The sequence below is a fragment of the Phragmites australis genome, chromosome 22, assembly GCF_958298935.1.
Source record: "Phragmites australis chromosome 22, lpPhrAust1.1, whole genome shotgun sequence".
Classification (NCBI taxonomy): Eukaryota; Viridiplantae; Streptophyta; class Magnoliopsida; order Poales; family Poaceae; genus Phragmites; species Phragmites australis.
The window spans coordinates 2,867,125-2,890,629 of record NC_084942.1 but is presented as its reverse complement, the minus strand read 5'-3'; the positions used below and the strand labels follow the sequence as shown (position 1 = coordinate 2,890,629).

At 46.3% G+C, this 23,505-nt stretch overlaps 4 protein-coding genes and 1 non-coding gene across 5 annotated transcripts; 3 read left to right on the top strand and 2 right to left on the bottom strand.

The window, feature by feature from the left end:
* Positions 1–499: 499 nt before the first annotated feature.
* On the bottom strand, positions 500–7,372 carry LOC133904340 (serine/threonine-protein kinase D6PKL2-like). The gene is made up of 2 exons (XM_062345808.1): positions 6,779–7,372; positions 500–1,759 (listed from the first exon to the last, which is right to left on the bottom strand). Exons 1-2 carry the CDS (start codon positions 7,312–7,314, stop codon positions 898–900), a joined length of 1,398 nt encoding a protein of 465 aa, XP_062201792.1. The 5' UTR covers positions 7,315–7,372; the 3' UTR covers positions 500–897.
* A 3,024-nt stretch (positions 7,373–10,396) lies between these two features.
* TRNAA-AGC (transfer RNA alanine (anticodon AGC)) lies at positions 10,397–10,469 on the top strand. The gene has a single exon. It is a non-coding gene; the product is annotated as a tRNA-Ala (tRNA).
* Positions 10,470–11,492: 1,023 nt separating this feature from the next.
* LOC133905574 (RING-H2 finger protein ATL39-like) lies at positions 11,493–14,528 on the top strand. Its single transcript, XM_062347399.1, has 2 exons — positions 11,493–11,911; positions 13,819–14,528. The coding sequence occupies exons 1-2, from the start codon at positions 11,607–11,609 to the stop codon at positions 14,159–14,161; spliced, it is 648 nt and encodes a 215-aa protein (XP_062203383.1). The 5' UTR covers positions 11,493–11,606; the 3' UTR covers positions 14,162–14,528.
* A 1,261-nt stretch (positions 14,529–15,789) lies between these two features.
* Positions 15,790–16,877, top strand: LOC133905051 (stress-response A/B barrel domain-containing protein At5g22580-like). The gene is made up of 2 exons (XM_062346747.1): positions 15,790–16,000; positions 16,358–16,877. Exons 1-2 carry the CDS (start codon positions 15,882–15,884, stop codon positions 16,566–16,568), a joined length of 330 nt encoding a protein of 109 aa, XP_062202731.1. The 5' UTR covers positions 15,790–15,881; the 3' UTR covers positions 16,569–16,877.
* Positions 16,878–20,694: 3,817 nt separating this feature from the next.
* On the bottom strand, positions 20,695–23,105 carry LOC133904373 (uncharacterized). Its single transcript, XM_062345839.1, has one exon. It carries the CDS (start codon positions 22,801–22,803, stop codon positions 21,883–21,885), a length of 921 nt encoding a protein of 306 aa, XP_062201823.1. The 5' UTR covers positions 22,804–23,105; the 3' UTR covers positions 20,695–21,882.
* Between the last annotated feature and the right edge of the window lie 400 nt (positions 23,106–23,505).

The following is a 23,505-nucleotide window of genomic DNA, read 5'->3' as shown; positions in this document are numbered from 1 at the left end:
TTTGCAAGGAGCAAGTTGGAGCAATGCCTCCAATCTTGCTGGTAGTAAGTAATGCACATGATACAATTCTACGGCCCTGATCCAGCTTGGAATGCAGGATTTTCTCATGACCCAGTACTACAGAAATAATGCAGGACTGACCATCTACACTAAAACGTCCCACCAAGTAGGATTGATCGTCGTCATTTTATTAGGTCGTTCTATGAAACTATCTGTGCAAAGATTTTTACAGACGGCACCAAAATAGAACCGTCTGATAAAATGATGATGATCAATCCTACTTGGTGGGACGTTTTAGTACAAATGTTTCCTAATATGAGATATATGCACTACTATTACATATGGCTCCAATTTAAAATTATTTGTACTAAAACTAATAGTACATATGGTTTCAAACTAGAGTCGACTGTATAAATTATTTGTACAAACAGTTGAAGAACCGTCTCTAATTTATACATATCCTTTGGTACAATCGGTTTGAAAAAGCATTTCGTATGGAGTTTTCGAAACGTTTTCAAAACGTTTGTACAAAGATTTTCGTATTGGTGACCGCTGAACATTTAGATTAGCCATAGAGTGATGTTACACGGTTGTGCTAAGACAGGCGCCAACCAAGCTGGCAATGGCACTGGCAGCCAGGTTAAGTCATGGTGGTGCAAAAAGAACATCAACTTATTGGTACGGTGTGCCCGTTGTCGCTTTGACGCGATAACGCAGCGCCTGCGTGCCCTGCTCCCCCGGCCCACCGGTTTGCCTCGTGCGCGCCATGCGCCAAGGTCCATCCCCTACCACCTGCGCCGGGCCGGACTCGGACAAGAGGTGCCCAAATGGGTCCCGGCGACGGCAGGGCAGCTTCGTTTCGCACGAACTACATGGGAGCTTCTGAAATTGCCTTGTCTAGTAGTACTCCACGGGCGTGCCGGGACAACTGTCGTCCGACATGTCGTCGCTAGCGTTGTTTCCGGCGCCAGCCTTGACGTTGGCCATGCTGAACGGCGGGGGCACGTACGGCGGGGCGGCGCACCGGAGCAGGGCCCAGTTCACGCCGTTGAAGAACGGGTGCCGCTTGATGGCGGCCGCGCCGACCGTGGCGCCGAGCCGCCGCGCGGGGTCCTTGGCGAGGAGCGCCGTGACGAGGTCCTTGGTGGCCGACGACACGGAGGGCTCCTTGGGGAACTCCAGCGCGCGCGCGACGATGTTGGCGAGCGTCATCTCGTTGTCGTAGCCCTTGAACGGCGTGGCGCCGTACAGGAGCTCGAAGATGAAGATGCCCAGCGTCCACCAATCGACGGAGCTGCCGTGGCCCTCCCCGGAGACGATCTCAGGAGCGAGGTACTCGTGCGTGCCGACGAACGACATCGACCGGAGCTCCACCGGCTCGGCGACGAACTCCAGGTCGAGCCCGCCGCCGGAGGGGAAGCCACCGTTGCCACCGCTCGACGACGTCTTCTTGCCGCGCCAGCGCCGGCGCCGGCGGCCGCGGCCGGGGAAGAGCTGGAAGCATGAGACGGCGGGGACGATGCACGAGGAGATGGTGCAGGAGGTGGACGTGGAGGCGTGGCCGCCGAGGGAGACGGGGTCCGAGATGACGTGCGCCGGCGTGGGGGCGGTGGGGTCGCACTTGAGGGAGAGGTCGAAGTCGGTGAGCATGATGTGGCCGTCGGCGCGGACGAGGACGTTCTCCGGCTTGAGGTCCCGGTACACGATGTCCACCATGTGGATGTACTCCAGCGCGGCCACCACCTCCGCCGCGTAGAACCTGCCCAAGTAAATAACAATGCCATCATTAGTCATTCAACAACTTGTCCCTCCTAATCTGGTCTAAAAAAAATCATCATCAAGGATTCCGAAAAAAAATCATCATCAAGCAGTGCCATCATGCATGATCCAACGTGCCATTTCTGATTTCCCCATCAGCAATCATTCAACAACTTGTCACTCATAATACTCTCAAAATTCATCATTTGGCAGTGCCATCATACATAATGAAACGAAATGGGTCGAACAAGCCAGTTGGCCATGCGAGATGCGCCTAAAAAGAGGCGCATTTCAATGAAAAATCTACATCGAGTTTGCGTCCAGTGAAGCATTCATAAATTGTTGGTCAGAACTTGATTCGCAACCGTAATTGCGTACTACCGAAAAGCATACAAGTGCATGTCCCTGACTTTATTCACATGTATGTAACTAAAAGAGCCCACCAACAACGACCAACGACAAAGTCAGGCACCTGTATCTGAATCAAGTGCTGGCATGCTGCGAATGAGCCGCTGGCTCGGCGGTAGTGCCGGCAGGGGCCTGCCTACCCATCCGAGTTCATCCCAAGATCCACACTTGGTGTCACACGGGCTATTTTCCAATAGGTACACACATATGTGTTAAGTAATACTGTATACTGAAAGTCTCATGCCTTTATGTGTGTATGAATGTGCACATGTGCCTATAGCGTGAGCGTAAGCTATTTTCCTAATAGCACGTGTACGTGTTAAGTAATACTGCGCAAAGATCTCATGTCTTTCGATCTCTTCCTTAATATATACATATAGTATGAGTGTGAACTATGTACATAGTGTGCGTTCTCATTTTGCCCTTAAAAAAGTACTGGCATACTTGATGTCACTGTTTGCTCCAGCTCCAGTGCACAGCAGAGGTCACAGGGCGTAGAGAAAAAAAAAGGCAACAGACAGTGTTCGAATTGGCACATCATTGCTGCTGGATGTTGCACGGAAAACCGGGCTAGAGCAGTCCAAAAACCTACTCTCCGGCTTCTTATAGGAAGTTTTTTTTAATAATTTTTTTCTCTAAATTGTCTTTCTTTTCAACCGACTCTTTTTACTTATTCTCTGTATTTCCTCTTATATGTTACTAAGAAATAGAGCTCACGTGTTATCTCTACCTTTCATTTTTCCCGCTTCCCCTTTCCTCGTGAACCAAAGCAATACTCGATTCCTCCTCCTTCGTCCTCCATCGCTCTGTGCTCCGACGCCACCACCCCACGAACACCTCGTCCTCCTCTTCGTCATCGTCACGGTCCCTCCTCTCCGCCTCCCGCAAGTCGAAGTCCTGAAGCGCCGCACGCCCGCTCGTGAACCGCTTGCCCGAGCCCCGCGGCCGGCGCCGTTGCTCCCCTTCCCATTACTGAATCCATCTCTTGACGACTGCGACCGCGACCTGCTGCGCCGAAAGAACACCCGCCGTTCTTGCCGCATGGGTTGACCTTCTTCTCTACTTGGTCCTCTTGATCTGCTTGATGCACGACGCCTTAGGCGATGATGGCTCATGGAGGCGGCGCTCTTCTTCGAGGAGCGAGCACATGAACGGCGAGTGCGAGGTGCGGGATGGAGTCCACGACAGGTAGGTGGAATAGCAGCGGTGGGAGGGATGCCAAGAACGAGCGCGTGTGGGTGAGGAAGCGGAAGGTGGCATCGCGATCGAGCACGGCGTCGAGGGCGGGCATGTGGTGCGCGAACTGTGGCTCGATGGGCGACCTGCGGGCTGTTGAGCTTCTTATGGAGCTTCTTGCGCCACTTGCAAAGGAGCAGCGACGCAAGCAAGGCCGTCGCGGCTGCGACCGTGGCCGAAGATGCGGGGGCGAGCACCGGCGCAGGAGCTAGGACGGGAAGAAGGAGCGCTCTCGTGGCGCAGAAGAGGCCGAGCTCGCTGATGGAGGTGGGTGGGTGGGAGCAGGAAGATGGGCTCGAGTGGGATTGGGATTCTGGTTGGTTGCTTACTTTAGTTAGGATAGGGAGGATATTGAGAGCATCTAAATAAATTATATAAAGTATTTATTAGAGATGATTTTAAAAATAAAATCTTTAAATTTAACTATATAAAGTTATATTGGGCATCTCTTGGAGATGCTATAAGTTAGTCTAGTTTACATGCAACAAAGGAATTGTTCATCCTACGGGCTAAGTAGATTAACCCTCACAACAAGTACCTCATGTGTGCATGCAATTGTTAATTCCTTGTGCTATTTAGATTAACAGTCCTCCTAAATTTCAGATGTCTGAAATTTACGATCCGATCAGTCAATCGTGTGAACACAGTGCACGACACAAGGTGGGATTGATAGCGATGGCTTCTCGACAGGGATTTGTCTACTGTCGAGCTTAGAGAGAGATCGGTGGGTGGTTGAGGACCGCCGAATAAGCTAGTGTCGGAGCAGAGGAGGCAAGGATGCGGCCTGATGACATCGAGTTAGCGTGGGCAGGTGACGCCGATGGATCCGATGGCATGAACATCATCAAAGACAGGTGGAAGAGGGCAAGCGGGTGCGAGCACAGATGTAACAGGGATGGCACGGGACGAGTTGAAGATTGAAGATGACCTTTGGATCGTGATGCTCAGATCCTTCGATGGAAGACAAACTTGTTTTAAGACGTCTCTTAAATAGTAGCATTTGCCTTACATTAATCCTTACAAGAAGTACCCTAAGTTGATTGATATCCATTCAACCTATTCATAGGGGGTGCATGACTGCTTGTGTTTCAGAGCTGTCATTCTTGCGCCTCACATGGGGGTTACTGTAGTTAATAAAAGCCTCCTTGACCAATGCATCTACATCTATGCATGAGAGCAGTGCATGTTCTAATCCTATAGTGTCACGTTCTCGAAACGGTTCCAGCGCCGTAGCACACGGACGCCGCTCGTGCCTGTCAAGCCGGCCCTTCACCAACCATGCACGGGTCCATGTGTTGATGGCGATGGTCGATGTCGTTGGTCGCCGGCCGGTGGTGCATGCGCGCGTCGTGCGACCATAGCAATTCAGAGCGCTATATATGGCTGACTCATCAGTACTGCTAGCTACGTGCGCTGTGTTTTGATTTTTTTTTTTTAGTCGCGCACGTGAACTTCTTAATGAGCTAGCTGCATGCATGAACTAGTGGCGCCAAAAGTGTGTAACTATATCTTGTAGCTCATCCGTGAATTCATGTTGTTTTGATGTACGGTGTTGCCTTTTTTCCCAACCGGCTTTCACAAAGTTTAAGCAAAGATACTCACCTTACTTTTGGGCTAGCAAAGTAGCTAAACTGGCAGCTAGTATACGTTATCTACTCATCAACTAGATACTACTCGTGTTTTGTTAGTTGATCTACCTCATTTCTATATGTGATTTTTTTTTAAAGGCCTGCTTTCTAATTCAGCCGGCAACAGACAACGGTGGTGCAGCATACACCGACAGACAGCAAACTGAATCTGTGGATGCTACGGTAGGAGCACTGATGTAACAGGGAGTCCGTGACTAAACGAACACACGTATCCACATGACGCAGCAATCAAGCGGCCGTAGCCAATAATGCAACCGCCACTCTTTCAACCAATACAGTATAGTAGATGTACGTATTTTTTTTCTAGTAAATTAAGTCTGTTCTCGAAGCAAATAAGATCACGATCCATGTACGTGTATATATATAGATGAAAGGGCAACTCAACAATAGCGGATCCAGATCGTAAGTAGAAGCCTCTCTTCTTCTTCTTCCTTCTCCTCCTTATCTTATTCTTCTTCTTTCATACTTTAGAAATCGAAGGTCAGGTAAAGAGCTTCCAAATGCACCCGGCCCAAGGGACTTCCAAGACCCCCCCCCCCCCCCGGCCGCTGTGGATCCGATCCTAGCTACCTGTGATGCAGGATTGCACGACGCCTATAATTGCGCGGAACAAGAGCAAGCGTGTGCAAGCGCATATGACAAGTACAGCTTTTACCTCCACGCTGGGACAGGCTTGACTTCAGGGGTCAGATCATCAGTAGATGTCCACATGGCTAGTCACTAGTGATTATTGGGACTTTTGGGAGGTCAGAGATGGACGTGCAACTGTGTTACTATGTGCACCTGCAGTTTTTTTAATCGGTAAATAAAATTTACCGAAAGTTATCGGTAAATATAATTTATTAGACATACCGGGCTAAAATTAAAATAAATTTAAACAATATTCTTATCGGAGTCTACCGATGAACCCAGTTTTGATGAACCCAGTAAACTGGATATATCGAATATGCCAGCCTTAATTTTTTTCCAACGGCATGGTCCAAAAGTATGAAACTGTGTAGTGACGAGCTGAGATATCCAATGTTTCCACAAGATATGTCACCGCATTTGCAGTTGACAAGACATGATAACGGGTTCATGGTGGACAAGTGTTCCCTGATTCATTTTTGCAAAATACGCTCTTCTTCGTATGTCGCGTCACCAACCATATATCGTTTTGGTTAAGGACGCATCCAAGAAGAGGCAGCAATATGATGCTGTGCAGTGTGTTTTTCTCAAGACAAAACGCATTCCGAACAGGCCTGTAGGATAAACTAGACGGATGCGTGCCCAACCGAAGACACATGGGGTCGACTACTGCATCCACTAGATCCTTAAAATACACTACAAACACAAGAAAACAAAAGAAGTAAAAAAAAAAAGAACACTAGGAAAGACGAAAGGAAAGAAGCAGAGCCAGCAATCAAGAGTGCAGGAAACCAGCCGGATTCTTAGCCTACAATCAGTAGCTTAATACCTACGGATCACGCCCAAAGATAACAAAAATTTCATACCATCGTTAAATCCATGTATGTGATCGCAATGCATTGGAGAATTAGTTGAAGATTTTACACCCAAAAAAAGTGGTTCTCGAACATGAAAAAAACTCAAAAAAAAAATTGATGGAAAAAAGGTCAAATTTCGAGGTAAGTACAGTACAATACATGGGATGAATGCACAGTTGCAGAAAGCACAAGTAGGTGTGCTGGTGTAAATCAACGCGGTAACGAGGGGTTGATCACTCGTACCTGACGGCGGCCTCGGAGAATCGGCGGTGCGGCTGTCGCTGGCGTAGGACATGGAGGTCGCCGCCGGGGCAGAACTCGGTGAGGAGGCATGACCAGCGGTCCCCCTCCGCAACGCCGTAGAGGCGCGGGAGGAAGGGGTGGTCGACGGCCTCGAGGATCTCGCGCTCCGTGCGCGCGCGGCCCTCCTTGTTCCGCCCCTCCAGCTCCTTCCTGTCCATCACCTTGGCGGCCACCAGAGCAGCGCCGGCCGCCGGCCCCTTCCCCTTGACCTCGGCGAGGTAGACGCTGCCGATGTCCCCCGCGCCGAGGCGTCGCAGGAAGCGGATGTCGGAGAGGGACACGTTCCCGAGGCGCGGTATCGCGGAGGAGGGGGCGGAGCGAGGCGGGAGGGTGCCGGATGAGGAGGTGGAGCAGGAGGCGGTGGCGGTGGAGACGGTGGAGGCGGAGCGGGAGCGCGAGCGGTCGGAGGAGCCGAAACTGAGGCTCTGCAGCTCGTGGGCCGCCAGATCGGCGTTGGCGTCGCCTCCAGGAGGCATTGCTTGCTGCGAAGGGAGGCGGCGGCGGTGGTGCGTGGATTGGTGTGGGCGGCAATGGCGGGGACAGGGGAAGGAGGAGGAGAGGTGGTGGGGTTTTTAATTTGAAGGGGACACGACGGAGACCGACGGATGGTGATTGGACGGTGATAGGCCGGGCCGGGATTTCCGTAAGCCGCGTTGATTTTTATCAGATTTTATTTTTAATTTCTACGCTTGGAATTCCGGGGAACATGCAGGCCCTGTTCTCCGGGTGAGATCTTGTACTATTTCATTTCCAAGATGGATTGTCATTGCAAGTTGATTTCATTAGATTCTAACGTAGGTCTTATTCGGTAGGATTCTAGCTTTTAGTTTCACGTTCGATTTTAAATTTATAGATTAAGATAAAGTAATTTAAATTTATATTTTTAAACTTAAATAGAAACAAAACGATTCGCCTAAACAATTTTAGTGTATCTATAGCTTCAGTTTTAATTTTTTTTTAAATTAAATCGCTATCAAACAGACCTTAAATTACGCGTGCTTTCCTTGCATTAATGAGTTTGACCTCTAATGGCTACTTAGTATAGTACTATATTACGGCTGTGAAAGCAGGATTTGACCATTCACTTCACTTGTTGTCTGCCCTTGGTTTCGTTGCGCAGCTTATCTCGTGATGCGCAGCAATCTTTCATGTTGCATCGCATCAAATCATCAGGCCAAACGGGCTAGTGTTATTTTCAGGTTCGACGTTTGTGTTTGGAATCACGTATGATATCGTAGGATACGATTAAGAGCCACACTGGCTGCTGGCTAGCATTGCATTGCAAGTTTGGAACGACTGCTGAACTCGATGAGCCGAATGCATTTTGAATCGATGGATGGGCCTACTCTGATGTGAAGGTGAGGGGATTTGTCCAGGTCCAAGCATAGCCGCGACAAGTGAGTGCACCAAACGGATCGAGGTGTCCGCTACTAACACTCGGCCTTTTCTTTCCCCCATAGCCCATAGCTGAGCTCTCTTTCTGGTGGTCAGGATGAAGATGTCAGCTTCTTCTGTTCTTCTTCCAGTGGCCATACTGCACTGTTTCTCTGGACGATTACTCTGCATCTGCAGGGGTCCATGTTAGGATGGACTTGTCGGGTTTAAGAGAGGCATGCATATCTTTATCAGGGGATTCAGAGAGACACGTTGGCTCTTGAAGGAGAAGAACCCCATGTGTAGAGGATAGAGAGGACCAGAGTTCAGAAACCAGACCCATCTCCCCTCAGCTCAGAGAGACGAATGTGATGTGTCAGAAGTTTGCTGGTAGTATCCGATATGCACCGTGCTCCACACTACCTGTCTTTCCAAGTTGGAAGCTGATGCTTCTGGTCTCGTTGCTAAAATACATGTGCCACTGCCTGGTGTCTATACGAGTTGCCACAAGAGTGCAGCACCCAACACTGCATTCCTGTTCCTGCTGCGAGTTGCAGGCAGTACTCCTAGCGCTTACCCAGGGAAGGCCCCGTGATTGTGTGGGGGCCCAATTGCCATCTTCCTTGTTACGATGAAGCGAACTGAGCAATGTCGCCCAATGCGGCCCAATCAGCTTCACTTTGTGAAGCAGCGGGACAAAAAAGACGAGCAAATCGATGGAACGCAGGAACGTTCTATCAGCCTAGGCATGTCCCTCACTGAATTCCCTGCAAGCATCATCCTGTCCTGCTGGTTTCCGCCAAGTCACCCTCGCCCTGCTCGCCTCCTGACACGAATGCAGCAGCATGTGAGTGTACCTGCAGAATCGGAAACCTTTTCATCTGCAGACACAAAGTTATGAGATCCATACCGTGTTCTGTAAATTAATTATTGGAGATAAATAAACCGTTTGGTATAATATAGTGTTCAAATGAGTTCATGTTCAATTATACCAAGGACGGGATATTTCTAAATGGGGTTGTATGAGAGTGCAAAATTTTCGATCCATTCCATATACAAACAAATAATAACACAACTCATACCGGTCATAGCAAGAGGTTTATAGAAACTTAAGCTTCCGCTCAAGATTAATGTTTTCTTGTGGTACTTATATAAATATGTTATTTTGATCTTGTAGTACTTATGTAGAGATATTATTTTGATCAAAAGAAATTATAATGGTAGTTTAAAATGTTGTTTTTGCAACCATAATGAAAGCATACAACATCTGTTCTTTTAGTGTCATTTTGCTAGATCCATTTAGCATATAATTACTATTGACTTGAGAATCCAAAACCTAACAGTATGTGTTATATAATGGGAAATTGACTAAGAATAAGGGAAGCTACTGCTAAATCACGGTTTTTAGTAGGGATGGATACCATTTTTTTAGTTTATATAGTTCTATCATAATGATATTGTTTTTAACAAAAGACTTTTTGCATCCCCCATGCATACAATCTGTATTCATCATTACATCGCTTCATCGTGAAGGAAACAACGAAAAAATAAAAAATAACATTAATCACATAGCCTATGATTATACGTCCACTCATTCTTGACGAAGATTTGCATGATCACCACCTCTAAATAGTGACATGCATTTAAAATATCTTTCCTTAGTGTTTCCTTTTGTAGCAATATCTAGAAATGCAACCAATATGTTACTATAAAAATTCCCTACATCAAAATCGTAGTAGGTTTTTTTGAACTCCTTCCATTATCTAAAAAAATTTGAAACAACAACAGTCAATTGATCATGTACTTGAGATCTATATTCCAGACCCGTGCGACAGGACTACGGATATCTTTGGAGCTCAAAATCTCTCCTTCCGCTGTGGTTTTCAGTTACTTAAGTGCAGCAGCAGGCTAGCAGAGTGTTTGTGGTATTGATGCAGGATACTTTGAGCTACTACTTATAAAAGATCGCATCGATTCAATTGTTGATGATCGGTCAAGTACAAAGGCTCGAATTCGAGTCCAAACGAGCCTGCGACTCTGATCTCAAGCGGCTATAATTGCCAAAACACCAAGTAGTTCATGGGCCTGCAAGATGTGAAGATGATACAGCGGCCAGAATGTTTGGTCTGGGCTTCAGGGTTTACTTCATAGTTATATTTATATGGTGTCCTCAGAATTTCATCCGGGGATGTAGCTCAGATGGTAGAGCGCTCGCTTAGCATGCGAGAGGTACGGGGATCGATACCCCGCATCTCCATTGCTGTTTTTTTTCTTTCTTTTTGCTCCTAGTCATAATCGTATCGGAACAGTTTCCAATGTGCTTTTGTTCTTTTAATAACTTTTTTTGTTCTTTTAATAACTTGATGTCGTTGCCTCACATTTTTTTTATTCATGTTCCATCGATCAATCCACATGCTGCAACTGATATATTTCCGCTACTTATCTAGGTTGACAAATGCACGTGATAACCTTTTCTTCTCTCTTCTTTTTCGAGATAAACGTCCCTTTCTTATCCTAAAGTCATACTAGGTTCATATAATTAGTATATACTCTCTTTAGTTATAAATATATATCATTTTAAAAAAATTAATTAAATTTTAAATTTTTGACTGATAAAAGTTTTTAAAATATTAGTTTAAAAAATAAAATCAGTGATATAAATTTATCTTAAAAATATTTTTATAATATCATATATCTAATAATTTCTATAAATATATTTTAATAAAAAATAATGAGCTATAGCAGTAGCATAAAATGGAACGCAGTAACCATCTTTAACTATATTCTCTTCATTTCGTTTCCTTCTCAATTCTCTTCATCGTTCTTATTCCTTTTATTTTTTCTCATGTCTAACAGCTTCTCGTTGCAAAAGGATAGGAGAGAGAATTCCGTTCTGAAAAGAATAACTCTGAAAATCCTTAAGTGACGGAACTGAAAAAAAACCATTAAAACATTGAAAAGAACAAAAAAAATCTCTTCACTAGAAAATTTTCATCCGCACCAGGAATCCCGCGTGGTCTTAAATCGCGTCACGCCATTCCTCACGACCGTTCCGATCCATCCGCAATGGAATGGACAGATCGAAATTCCATTCACTCGACCCAACGGAACGGAACGGATAGATAGGCTAAAAAAAAGCAAATTCTCTGACCCACCTATCCTATAAAGACTCTCTTTCTTATAATATATATTCATTCTTTTCTTAGTCTAATTATTAAATCGTAAAATAAATAATATAGATAATATCTCGCAAATATCTTTCTAAAATGATTCCAAAAAATACAGTCAAACGGCATCGACACACCACTACCGATACGAGAGAGAGAAGAGAGAGAGGCTTCTCGCTTCTCTGAGAGGAGAGAGAGGCCCCCGCCCGCCACCGCCTCGGGGCCCGATGGCGCCCGGCGTGTCGGCGAGCATGGCGCTGACGCTGGCGGGATTCTGCTTCAGCGTCATCTTCATCGTCTTCGTCTGCTTCCGCCTCGTCTGCGCCCTCCTCCGCCGCCGGCGCTCCCGCTCTCGCCGCTCCCCCGCCCTCCCGCAGTACGCCGTGGCCGGCTACTCCTTCGCCGTCCACGTCGCCCGCCCGGCCGCAGGCGGCGGTGGCGGGGGGCTCGATCCCGCATCAGTCGCCGCCTTCCCCACCCGCGCCTTCGCCGGTGGCCCCCGCGGCTCGGGCGCCTCCGACGCCGACTCCCAGTAAGTTCTCTTACCGGTGGATTTGCCTGTGCCGATCGCGATTCGTCGCCCCTGAGCTGGCAATTAGCGATTCCAATCTGTGTTCGTACGACACATCACTACTGTAGCACTCCGTGCAATCTAAGCTCTCAATCTACTCCGTGACCGTGCTTCTGCTTAGCGCGCGGTCAGCTTCACGGTCGCATTCGAAACTGCAGTTTGAATGGAACTTCATGCCGGCTTGTTGTTGCGAGGGCGCCCGAAAGGGCTCAGTGGAGATCTCTCCCCCTCCAGTTATAAAATAGGATTAGAAATTAGACGTTTTGGCGGATGTCAATGTCACTATCAGCGTTTAGTTGGATTCTTCTGGACACTGCTGTTATGTTTGTCTGGTTTTCTCTAAAGATTAGATGTGTGGGAAGTGCTTTTACTCTTATGTTTGCTGAGTATACTTGTACTCTTCTGGGATGGGACTGGGAATATGGTATGGTTCTGTTCGTAGTTGTTGGATTTCGAAGTTGGTTACATGGTATAAGCTAATATATGTTCTCCTGGGTTCTCATCATATGGAACTGATATTTTTAGTTAATTTTACTTACTGAACTAAACCAAGGGAGAAATCATGACTAAGCCTTACTCACTGTTAGTTAATGGCAACTTATTTTCTAAAATGCAGTACTACACTAGGTGTTGTCCTAACATTTTCCATCTTGCTCTTTGGCAAGTCTGTGCTTGCTTAATGTACTGTTAGATCATGAAGAAGCAGCAACACATTAGGAGATTGCATTTTAGCACCGAAAAGGTTGTCATTGAGGATATTGATTAGTTTTTTAGTACCACATAAGTTGTCATTGAGGATGTTGATAGATTTTTAGTACCAAATAAGTTGTTCTTGAGGATGTTGATAGATATTTAGTTCCGAAAAAGGTGTCCTTGAGGATATTAGTGCCTAAATAGGATATTCTCATGGAAAGGGCGGTCAAGGAGATTTTTACCCGGTTTGGATGGCATTCTAGACTTCGGATTGATGCTCCGTAATAGACCGTGAGTTGGTTCTTTTATGTTTGTTTTGCTTTTGGCTGTGTGCATCCGTGTGCTATGCAGAAGCCAGAAGTGAACTCTTATAGGTTGTATCACCTTGATGTAACGATAAGAGTCAATAAAGCTTCCTTTATCACAAAAAAAAGAGTAACGGTGCGGTTTTATAGTACCGACGTCTTGATTGTTGTGCTCAGCTGCAAACTGACTATTGAATCATTATGTCTCTAAGCTTGCATTGCTAGTGGATATTACTTGATCAATCACATCAAAATTGAGTACAATTAGTTAACTGTTCCTGAAAATATAATAGGGAGGAATTATGTAGCATTGTCATTGACCTCACCTGTGCTTGATGAGACAGAAATAGGGCTTGGATTGACAAGTCCTTGGTTGGATGCATTCTAGCTATTAAATTGTGCTTGAACCTAGTTGCATGGATCACTTTGTGTACATTATCATGAAACATAATCTGAAAATTTTGTCATGGTAAAATCCTAAATATTTTGTCCCCTGTTATTCCAGCTGAGTGCCTCTTTTATCTACACAAGTTGATTTGTACCATGCTTGTGTGTCTTCCAATTTTATGCTTTGCTGATATTTCAAAAAGGAAAAAAAGACCATCAAATGGTAAATTGTGGAAGAAAAACAGTTTCCCGTCAAATGCTGTCAAAGATGCTAGTTTTAATCATAGTGATGTTGTTGTTTCCTTTCTTATACAAGAGTAACTATGCCTGACATATTTTTTCTTGCATCAAAAGTGAACATGACACCCTATTATTAACTCTGCTGACATATTCTTATTGTTGTTCCTGTTTTCTGTTGATATTTTTTGTAACAGTCTGATTACACTAAACCTAGAAACTGAAGTGTCCGTGTATTATTTGCAGGTGTATCATCTGTCTTGCAGAATATGAAGAGAAAGATGTGCTACGCATTCTTCCTTCCTGCTGTCATAATTTCCACATGGCCTGTATAGATATGTGGCTGGAACAGAACTCAACCTGCCCGGTCTGTAGAATCTCATTACGTGATAACCCTGATAGCACACACGCTGCGCCGCCTCCTCTCCCTAGTGTAGTGATAAGCCCTCCATGTTCTCCACGAGCGTCAAGATCAGATCCATGTCACTGCCTATTTGTTAGCACAGGGCATTCATCAAGGGCATCAGAGATTCTTAGACATGAACCCGACCAGGAGAATCAGACAGCGTCTGGGAGACTCCCCTCGTGAAAACAACAGCCAAACAGTAAGAAAGCAGGTGGAGTGATCTACCCAGGAAGGACCCCTGCAAATGGCTGGTTGGAGTTTCTTTTGTGCAGTCTGCAAGGCCAGTTATTACCTGTAAAGTGAAAAACATCTACACAGGTGGATGGCTGTTATAGGTTAGCTTCGAGGGGTTTGGTGTAAATATGAGAAATCATTCGGGTTTCTTGTTGGACCAAAAAAAAGCAAATTTCATTTTTAGTCGTACTCAAAACAGCTAATTGTGGTATACTGGTATCCCACAGAGATGATTGTTACAGCGACAGCACATTTGCGAAAAGCCAGTACCTGTTGCAATCAGCAAATAGGAAGAAGGGTATCTTGATTAGTTCCATGTGATGAGAGCACTTGAAATTGACATGGTTCTATGCTGGAGATTAACTGACAGCATTTTGGATGGTTTTTTCGTAAGTCCTAGGCCCCCATGGTAAACTGTCCCAATTGGTTTCTGAATCCGAGATGAACTGGTAAAACATGATCTATGTCCTATTTTGGTGGGTGGCAGCCAGCACAAAGCTGAATAATTCTGATCCAAGGTAGATCAGATCGGGAGGTAAAGTTGAGACGATGATATCTCTGCGGAAAGCAGACCCAATCCTGGAGGGGCCTCCTGCGGCGGAAGAGCAGCATATGGCTGCCCACGCACCGTCGTACGTCCTTGTCGGTCAGTCCAATCATGATCCACGCTAACCTAGATCTAACTGTATGCTCAAACCGGCAGCAGCACGAGAAAATCCTGTTCTGCGAGCGCGTGAGGCTCAGTTGAGCCAAAAAAAATTGTTATTTTTTTCAAAACTTTTAAACCAAAATCTTCTCGTGTAAACTTTTTTCGTGCGAATCTTTTTCTTATTAATGTTTTCTCGTTAGTTTTCTCTCAAAAGTTTTGACAGAAAAATTTTTTTACAAAATTTTTGAAAAAGAAATACGCGGAGGGAAAAAACTTTCCAAAAAAGAAAATAGGAGGGGTTGTCGAGAAGGGGATGCCAGTTCTCATCTCCAGCGCGTGAATTAGAATCGTCGAGCACATAGCTGCTTTCACCTTCTTGTAATCGGTGTCACGTGGATATCCGTGTTCAATTTTTTTACCGGATCAAACATCTTGAATTTGAGCTGGTCTCCGACACCTGTATTGGATTTCGAGTGGTATTTCGTGTATCTATTTTTTTACCAAATCGGACATACGAATCCGAGCCGGATTCAACGCCTATTTCCGTATCTAGGTAAGGCCATGTTTGTTTTTTATTCTGATTATGGATTCTAACCCCAAAAACAAAAGCAAACGACCACGATATAAAAACTAATTTTCACAATCCACAAATCAAATTGTACTTAAAAAAACTCATAATACATAATCCGGTAACATAGAGCTCCTACAGATTCTACAGTATATTCTCACGGTCCAAAACTTAAAAAACATGCCCTAACACTGTTTGCAATTGCAATAGTTCTCCGGGACTGTGCCGAAATGACTCAGTCCAGTGTGCTGCCGATCAAAGCCGTAACAAGCTTTACAGTGATCCACTGATCCCTGTCGGTACTCCGTCTCCGCCCTTAAATTGGCGAGCATCATGGCGCCACGATCGATCGCACCGCACGCACGCTCCCTCGCCCGCCCGCCGAAAAGCCACTGGAAGAGGAGGGGGGGGGGGGAGCTAGCTCTGCGCTTTCCGGGGCTCGGGTGCGCGCCATGGGGGAGGTCAAGCACCTGTGCCTGGTGAAGTTCAAGGAGGGCGTCGTGGTGGACGACCTTCTGAAAGGCATGGCCGAGCTTGTCTCGGAGATGGACATGGTGAAATCATTCGAGTGGTATATATATACACATTTGATGCGTTTGCTTTTGCGCTTCCTTTTCTGCTGTGGAGCTAGGATCAGTAGGTTTCTGTGTTTCACGGTAGGGTAAAACTGGAGACCAAACGTAAGGTACAAGTCTGAATTTCTGTCAAGAGAAAGGGAAAAAAATGAAGTCTGAATGTTCTCTACTCTTTTGTTTAGTCCGACTTCAGAAAAACAGAAAGGTCTCTTACTTCACTGACGATCTTGATTTGCTTGCTCTCAAGTAGAGCCATGCCCAGCAGGATCACGAGTGTCAGTAGCTAAAAGAGCGACGAGCTACGGCTAGATATTGCAATGTGTTCATCATCTCCATGCTGCAACTGTTTGCAGGGGTCAGGACGTGCTGAACCAGGAGATGCTGACGCAGGGCTTCACCCATGTCTTCTCGCTGACCTTCGCCTCCGCTGACGACCTGACGAGGTACATGAGCCACGAGAGGCACGCCGCGTTCGCCGGCACGTTCATGGCCGCACTCGAGAAGGTCGTCGTCGTCGACTTCCCCGTCGTCGTCGCCAAGCCACCGCCTCCTCTACCGGCATGATCTAGCCCAGCATCCGTGAAGACGAAGCATGCAGCTGCATGCCAACCATCGCATGCATGGCGCGTTTTCAGGTAGCATATCCATTTATATGCAGCTGTGAGTGATGTACCTCAGCCTCCTAAATTGCTTGTTCTGTTCTGCTCTCTGGTGTAGCTGTAAGGCAAATCTATATTCCGTGCGTTCCGTTCAAAGCCTCGTTTTGTTATCTGTGGAATAAAGTTTGGTGATCTTTCTGGCAGTAACTACTTCTGTCACTTGTAATTTCTCTCTTTTCGGTGTTTACGATGGATTCCTAATCGATTTTTATTACTCGATCGTGCACTCGTGCTTTAAACTTTGGCAAAATCAGGTCTGGCAATCACTAAGTTCGGTAGCACAGTAGTTGCTGGTACATTGGTAAACAGTGAGATGTAAAGATGGCAACGGATAAAATACTGGTGGGTAGAGGCTGCCCAGATCCGTACCGCAAGCTTATACCTAAACTTGTATCTGCACCTGTTATCCGTCACGGGTATGCATCTTGTATCTGTGGACGTGTCCGTATGCCGGCCCATAGCACAAGGTTGCGGATAATTATGGTGAATTTATATAACTAAGCTCCTAGCTTATATACTTAATGATGAGTTAGACCCATAAATAAGTTGATTGCAATGAGTTTATGGGTTCACGGGTACATATGTTTTTTCCTTGCTCCTGACCTTTTGCCTATCAAATTTAGATCAAACCCACATCCACGGACAAACATTGAAACCTAAACCGCACCTGTCAGGTTTCTTACCCACAGGTAATCTCTACTTGTTGCCGTCTTTAGTGAGATGTCAGCGCCTTCCTGTGAAGGCATTTACACGGCCATTTAAACTCCACGGGAAGAGGAATTTAAATTTCCCAAATAGGAGCCGTGTTTATCCCTCTGGTCCTCCCTTTATTTCGTTTTCATTTTTAGAAATGATGGAGCTTTATCTTTCCATACTCTATACTTATTACTTAATAATAATAATAATAATAATAATAATAATAATAATAATAATAATAATGTAAAAGGCACGGGTTGTTTTCTTTCCTACATCCACCGTTTAGTGTACACAGATCAATTTGCATCATCTGATTGATTACATTCAACAGGCTAGATTGATTTGATAGTCTATCACACCATTTAATGTCTCAGAGCTTTCGGATAGTGTTTCCCCTCCCCACCTAGTCCCTTTATTTATGGAGCTTGATTAATTCTCTTCAACTCTATAGGGAAGGAAATAATTAATCTCAAATTTAGCCCCGTAACTTGTGCGAGCAATTTTGTTAGTAGTGTATAACCTTTGAGTTTTCAAATGAATAATAATAATGTAAAAAGCACGGGTTGTTTGCTTTCCTATATCCACCCGTTTAGTGTACACAGATCAATTTGCACCATCTGATTGATTCCATCCAACGGTCTAGATTGATTTGGTAGTCTATCGTACCATTTAATGGCTCAGAGCTTTCGGATAGTGTTTCCCCTCCCCACCTAGGCCCTTGATTTATGGAGCTTAATTAATTCTCTTCAACTATGTAGGGAAGGAAATAATTAATCTTAAATCTAACCCCGCAACTTGTGCGAGCAATTTTGCTAGTAGTGTATAACCTTTGAGTTTTCAAATGAATAATAATAATGTAAAAATCATGGGTTCTTTGCTTTTCTACGTTCACCCGTTTAGTATACACAGATCAATTTGCACCGTCTGATTGATTCCATCCAACAGTTTAGATTGATTTGGTAGTCTATCGTATCATTTAATGGCTCAGAGGTTTCGGATAGTGTTTCCCCTCCCCACCTAGGCCCTTGATTTATGGAGCTTAATTAATTCTCTTCAACTCTGTAGGGAAGGAAATAATTAATCTCAAATCTAGCCCCGTAACTTGCGAGTAATTTTGCTAGTTATGTATAACCTTTGAGTTTTCAAATGAATAATAATAATGTAAAAAGCACGGGTTGTTTGCTTTCCTACATCTATCTGTTTAGTGTACACAGATCAATTTGCACCATCTGATTGATTCCATCCAACAGTCTAGATTGATTTTATAGTCTATCGTACCATTTAATGGCTCAGAGCTTCCGGATAGTGTTTCCCCTCCCCACCTAGGCCCTTGATTTATGGAGTTTAATTAATTCTCTTCAACTCTGTAGGGAAGGAAATAATTAATCTCAAATCTAGCCCCCCAACTTGTGCGAGCAATTTTGCTAGTAGTGTACAACCTTTGAGTTTTCAAATGAAAGTGGGAAAAAAAAAGGCTAGAAGGCACCAGCTAGAAGCATGTGAAATACTGAAATTTTAGGATCATCATCTCACCCTTATTGACATTTTGCTATTTTTGCAGTTATAATCAAGAACTTTCTTTTGCACGATAATAATCTACGGTAATGGGATAATGGTCACCCTACGTATAATGCATACTTTCGCAATCTTCATGAAGAAAATTTTCGAGCCATTGCATACTTCAGTCTTTCGCAATCGTCATGCAGAAAACTCACGAGCCATTGCATACTTCAGTGACACGAGATAATTAGTGTGGATATAATATTTGCCACCGCTATATCTATACATATCATGGGCGGCGATTTGATAGTTGTTCAACTTTCCAATTGCTTCCACTTAGGGGTGGATAACAAGCTGGTTCGGCTTAGCTCATTGTAGAAACGAGCTAAAAGATAGGCTCGGCTCGATCTAGATCGCGAGCTAGATATAGTTGTCACTGTCGCAGTTGTCCCCGGCGATCACCAACACGGCCCTGCTTAACACATTGAGTTGCATGTGCCCTTGGGGCGAGCTGTATTACAACATGTTGTGCTACAACGTCGTGTACGGCATCAACACCATTTATGAACCTATCCACCTTCATCAACTCCCTGATCTTCGGAGTGGCAACTACACCAACACCAATTGGATATACACAAATTCAACACAATGATTAATAAACAAATATGCAATTGCCAACAATAATGTGACAAACAACACAATTATATAATGGAACCTGACAATGTGACAGACAACACAATCAGACCCCATATGACCACGTCGGGTGTTAGGGGCTAGGCGGTGCAACGTCGAGGGCTCTAGGCAGCACGACGTGCCAACATCAAAGGCTCCAAGCGGCACATCGTCGAGGACTGGAGGCGACAGCGGCTAAGGAAAAGGACATTGTCGATTCGTCGAGTGACTCGCGTTGAGTTAGGATGTGGTCACGTAGAGCAGTGCTTAAGCCTCATGCCTCGGGTGGGCCGGCTAACAGGGCCTGGCTCGCGAGCTAGCTCAGGCTAACTCATTAACAAAACAAGCTAAAATATTAGCTCATTAACAAAACGAGCTAAAATATTAGCTTGACTCGTTATCCGAACTAAGCTGGCTCACGAGCTTTGAGCTTTTCGTCCAGCCCTACTTCCACTGAACCATTCTTGCAACTGAGAGATATGTGCAGCCAGTAAAATTGGCTACCTGTAGAATTGTAGTACACCCCAGCAACAATGCCCATAGACTATAAAGAGAGTGATCAAATGCAAGACTGAGCCCGTCACTCTCAACTTCTCAACAGTCACTAGTCACCATCATACCCATATAAACCGGGAAGTTAGACAAGACTTGCAAGCCTTAACCTTATCAAACATAGTTCCCTGGATGCTCACCACTGAAATTAAAATTTTCAGACGTGCTGGAATGAAGAATCAATGATAAGCCTGCTACTATTAAGGCAGCAGATATTTCAGAAACAGTATGAACACTGGCATCAACTCAGCACACCATTATACATTTAGCCATCTACAAACCAGATACCATTAATCAGTCCATGCGTTGCATACCTTGACAGCAATGAGCAATAAATCGTGAAAGCAACAATACATTTAGCCAACTCAAGTCAGGCCACAGCTCTCACAACCAAGATGAAGTTGGCCAAATTCCATTAGCGCCGACGTGCCGTGCCGAGAACCATCATCTGGATCCTGAGACTCTTGCACCAATTTCTTGATAAGGTGTAGCTAAGATCCAGAGACAAAGTAAAAGATACTGCTGCGTAATCAGATGCATCATGCATGTTTAAGCATGTTTAATCAGATACACACTGTTGTAGCATGTGTACAAAGAAACAAAAAGAAAGGGAAATAAAAGAAATGGCAATTTTGTCGCAGTGTGTCAACATCAACATGGTTGCTTGGAAAATAGAGTAATAGAGATGATGATGGAGACGGTACCTCACTCACATGTTGGGTGATATCACCATCATACTCTTTCCTCTGCTATTCTATTGGCAATTTGGCATGAGGTAGCAGATAAATCCAGAGCAAAAAAACAAAACCGAGGAATGCGGAATCTAAGACAACTCATTTTCTCGTGAGAGGAAGCAGGAAAGGTGAAGCTCTCACGAGAGTAGAATCTGGAAAGAAGAAGCAAACCGTACCGCCTCCACTTGTGTGCCAGGACAGCTTGGGACCAACACCAAGGTGAGATCCTCGTCAGACTTTGTAACGTAGAGGGTCAAGTGGCGATAAATTACTACAGGGACATCAATGTATAACTGTAGGAATTGCATGACCAAAGAACAGCATGCTGGAAACAGATGGCGTCTAGTTCCCAGATCAACATATGCAGCGTGAAAGGCGTGGCAATCATATGATAGGCTGATACTATCTGTATACGTGCGGTGGATATCAGGAATCAGTGCTTGAGAATTAAACTGAAGCACAAGTGTGTCATAAAGAATAGTCATGCAATATATTTGATGGTATTGTGCATGAATCTAAGCAGACATCGATTGCACCGCATATTATAGAGACAGTGCCACTGTACCAGTATGAAATGGCGCAAGATCACTTCTACCACTGTTACTGATGAATTGCATAAGCACGGCGAAGAGCAGAAGCAATTGCGGTAAACATTGATTTCTAGTGTACCAACAAGCAGAAACTAGACTAGCACACCATAATCTCATATGTAATTCTACACCTCAGACAGCAATGCTGAATGAGAACACACTCTATGATGTTGTATGATCTTTTGTTAACTGTACCAGCACGCACACATCGCTGAAATTACCAGGAAAAGAGGAAAAGAGCAAAAGAAAGAAGATAATCCCACACACAGCATTCTCTCCTCTTCTCTTTGTATACCACATTTTTATGGTGTATTCCCAAACTCATTTGACATTTTGATCCACTAATCTATAAGTCTAAACTGTAAACACCAACCATTCCCTTCCTGGTTTGGTTGCTAAATTCAACCAGATTTTCAAGTCAATGGACAAGTAACCAGGGGAAGTAGTGAGCATTGACCTCATCGAGAATTCGAGATCAAGGCGGAGTCTTGAATGCCTGCACGACGAACGAGAACCCCGGCGCGGCGGCCTCCTCCCCCAGCCAGAGCCGGCTCTCGAGCGCGCTCCTTGCCCGGAGCATGACGACCGCGCACCCCGGCGGGTCCCGGAACCACCAGCCGTGGAGGTCCCACATGACGTCGACGGGCGAGCCGTCAACGAAGACGGTCTGGTTCCCCCTGAAGTTCCAGCGCAGCCGGCGCGCCTGCACGGCTCGCTTCCCGTCGACGCTGACCCAGAGCTCCTCGCCCCCTCCGGAGGTGGCCGCGCAGCCGACGCTGACTTCGTGCTCCGGCGCGCCCTCCGCGAACCGGACCCGCGCGGTGTGCATCGCATTCGCTGCCGGCTTGTGGTGGCCGGCGGGCGCCACGACGCAGTCCCTGCGCGCGGCGGGGAGGAAGCGGGCCTTGGGGATCTGGCCCTCGAACTTGGCCTTGACGAACTCGGCGGCGAGGTCGCCGACGGTCAGGACGACCTCGGCGTTGGCGACGGCGACGAAGTAGAATCCGGAGACCGGCTCCGGGGAAGCGGAGCCGTAGCGCGCGGCGGTGAGGTCCCAGAAGAGTGCGAGCGGGGGGTGTGAGGAGTCCGAGGAGGAGGGGAGGGAGCGGGTGCCTTTGCGGCGGCGGAGGAGCACGGCGGGGGAGGAGGCGGAGGGGGCGAAGGAGAGGGTGGGGGGCCCGACGGGGGAGTGGGACCAGGTGAGGCGGAGGAGGGGCGGCGAGGAATTGGCGTGGTAGGAGGTGGTGACGGAGAGCGTTGAGTGGGAGGAGGTGACCGTGGAGGAGGTGAGTGTGGAGGAAGGTGTGGTGCACGCGACGCGGACGGCGCCGTCGGAGACGCAGGAGGCGAGGCCCCGCGCGGAGGATGGGAGGAGAAGGCTCGACGCGCTCACCATTTGGGAGTGGGAGGGGAGCCCTCTCGATCCGCGGTGAGGCGTGCGCGGCGTGGGAGCCTGGGAGGATAGAGAGAGAGAGAGAGAGAGGGGTGTGGGGTGGGGGCGGAGCAGAGCAGCAAGTAAAAGCGAGAGCCGACGGACGGCGAGGGTGGCGGGCGGCACTGCAGAGTGGTTGGTAACTGCCGGGGCGGAGCGGGCGGGGCCGAGGATGCTTCCGTTTTAAGGCTAGGAGAGATCGTGGTGGCCGTCGGATCGCGAACGAGACAAGACGAACCGTCCGTTTTGCTCAGCGTGCTTGCTTTCAGGCTGTGGTCATGCATGTGTCTGTTGATGACGACGCTCCACGCAAACCAGCATGCTTTCTGATTGTTTGCTGGTTCCCTTCGAGTTGGTGGATTGATCGATAGAGAACCCCCTTGTGTTTGTGTCGCCATCCAGCTGCAGTCACGAGTGGTTGGCGAATGACTCAGTCGTCCGAGCAGGATGGGCACCAACGCAGCGATGGGTGTGGGGTGATGGGTGAATTCACTTTACTTCAATTTAATTAAGTTAATTAAATTGAAATGGAGTAGATTTATGAATATCTACAAATCGTCCAAATGCAGGATACCAAATGGAATGTTGTTTCTCTGGGCGAGCTTGTCCGCCTCTGTCAGACTGTCACTCACATGATGAGAATGACACCTATTCATGGCGAGTGAA

Bases quoted from the DNA above. Each gene is read 5' to 3' on its own strand.
- LOC133905574 (XM_062347399.1), top strand. From the start codon at position 11,607: ATGGCGCCCGGCGTGTCGGCGAGCATGGCGCTGACGCTGGCGGGATTC. The intron at 11,912-13,818 runs GTAAGTTCTCTT...TATTATTTGCAG, and splicing joins GCCTCCGACGCCGACTCCCA to GTGTATCATCTGTCTTGCAG.
- LOC133904340 (XM_062345808.1), bottom strand. From the start codon at position 7,314: ATGCCTCCTGGAGGCGACGCCAACGCCGATCTGGCGGCCCACGAGCTG. The intron at 1,760-6,778 runs GTACGAGTGATC...TTACTTGGGCAG, and splicing joins TTCTCCGAGGCCGCCGTCAG to GTTCTACGCGGCGGAGGTGG.
- LOC133904373 (XM_062345839.1), bottom strand. From the start codon at position 22,803: ATGGTGAGCGCGTCGAGCCTTCTCCTCCCATCCTCCGCGCGGGGCCTC.
- LOC133905051 (XM_062346747.1), top strand. From the start codon at position 15,882: ATGGGGGAGGTCAAGCACCTGTGCCTGGTGAAGTTCAAGGAGGGCGTC. The intron at 16,001-16,357 runs GTATATATATAC...AACTGTTTGCAG, and splicing joins ATGGTGAAATCATTCGAGTG to GGGTCAGGACGTGCTGAACC.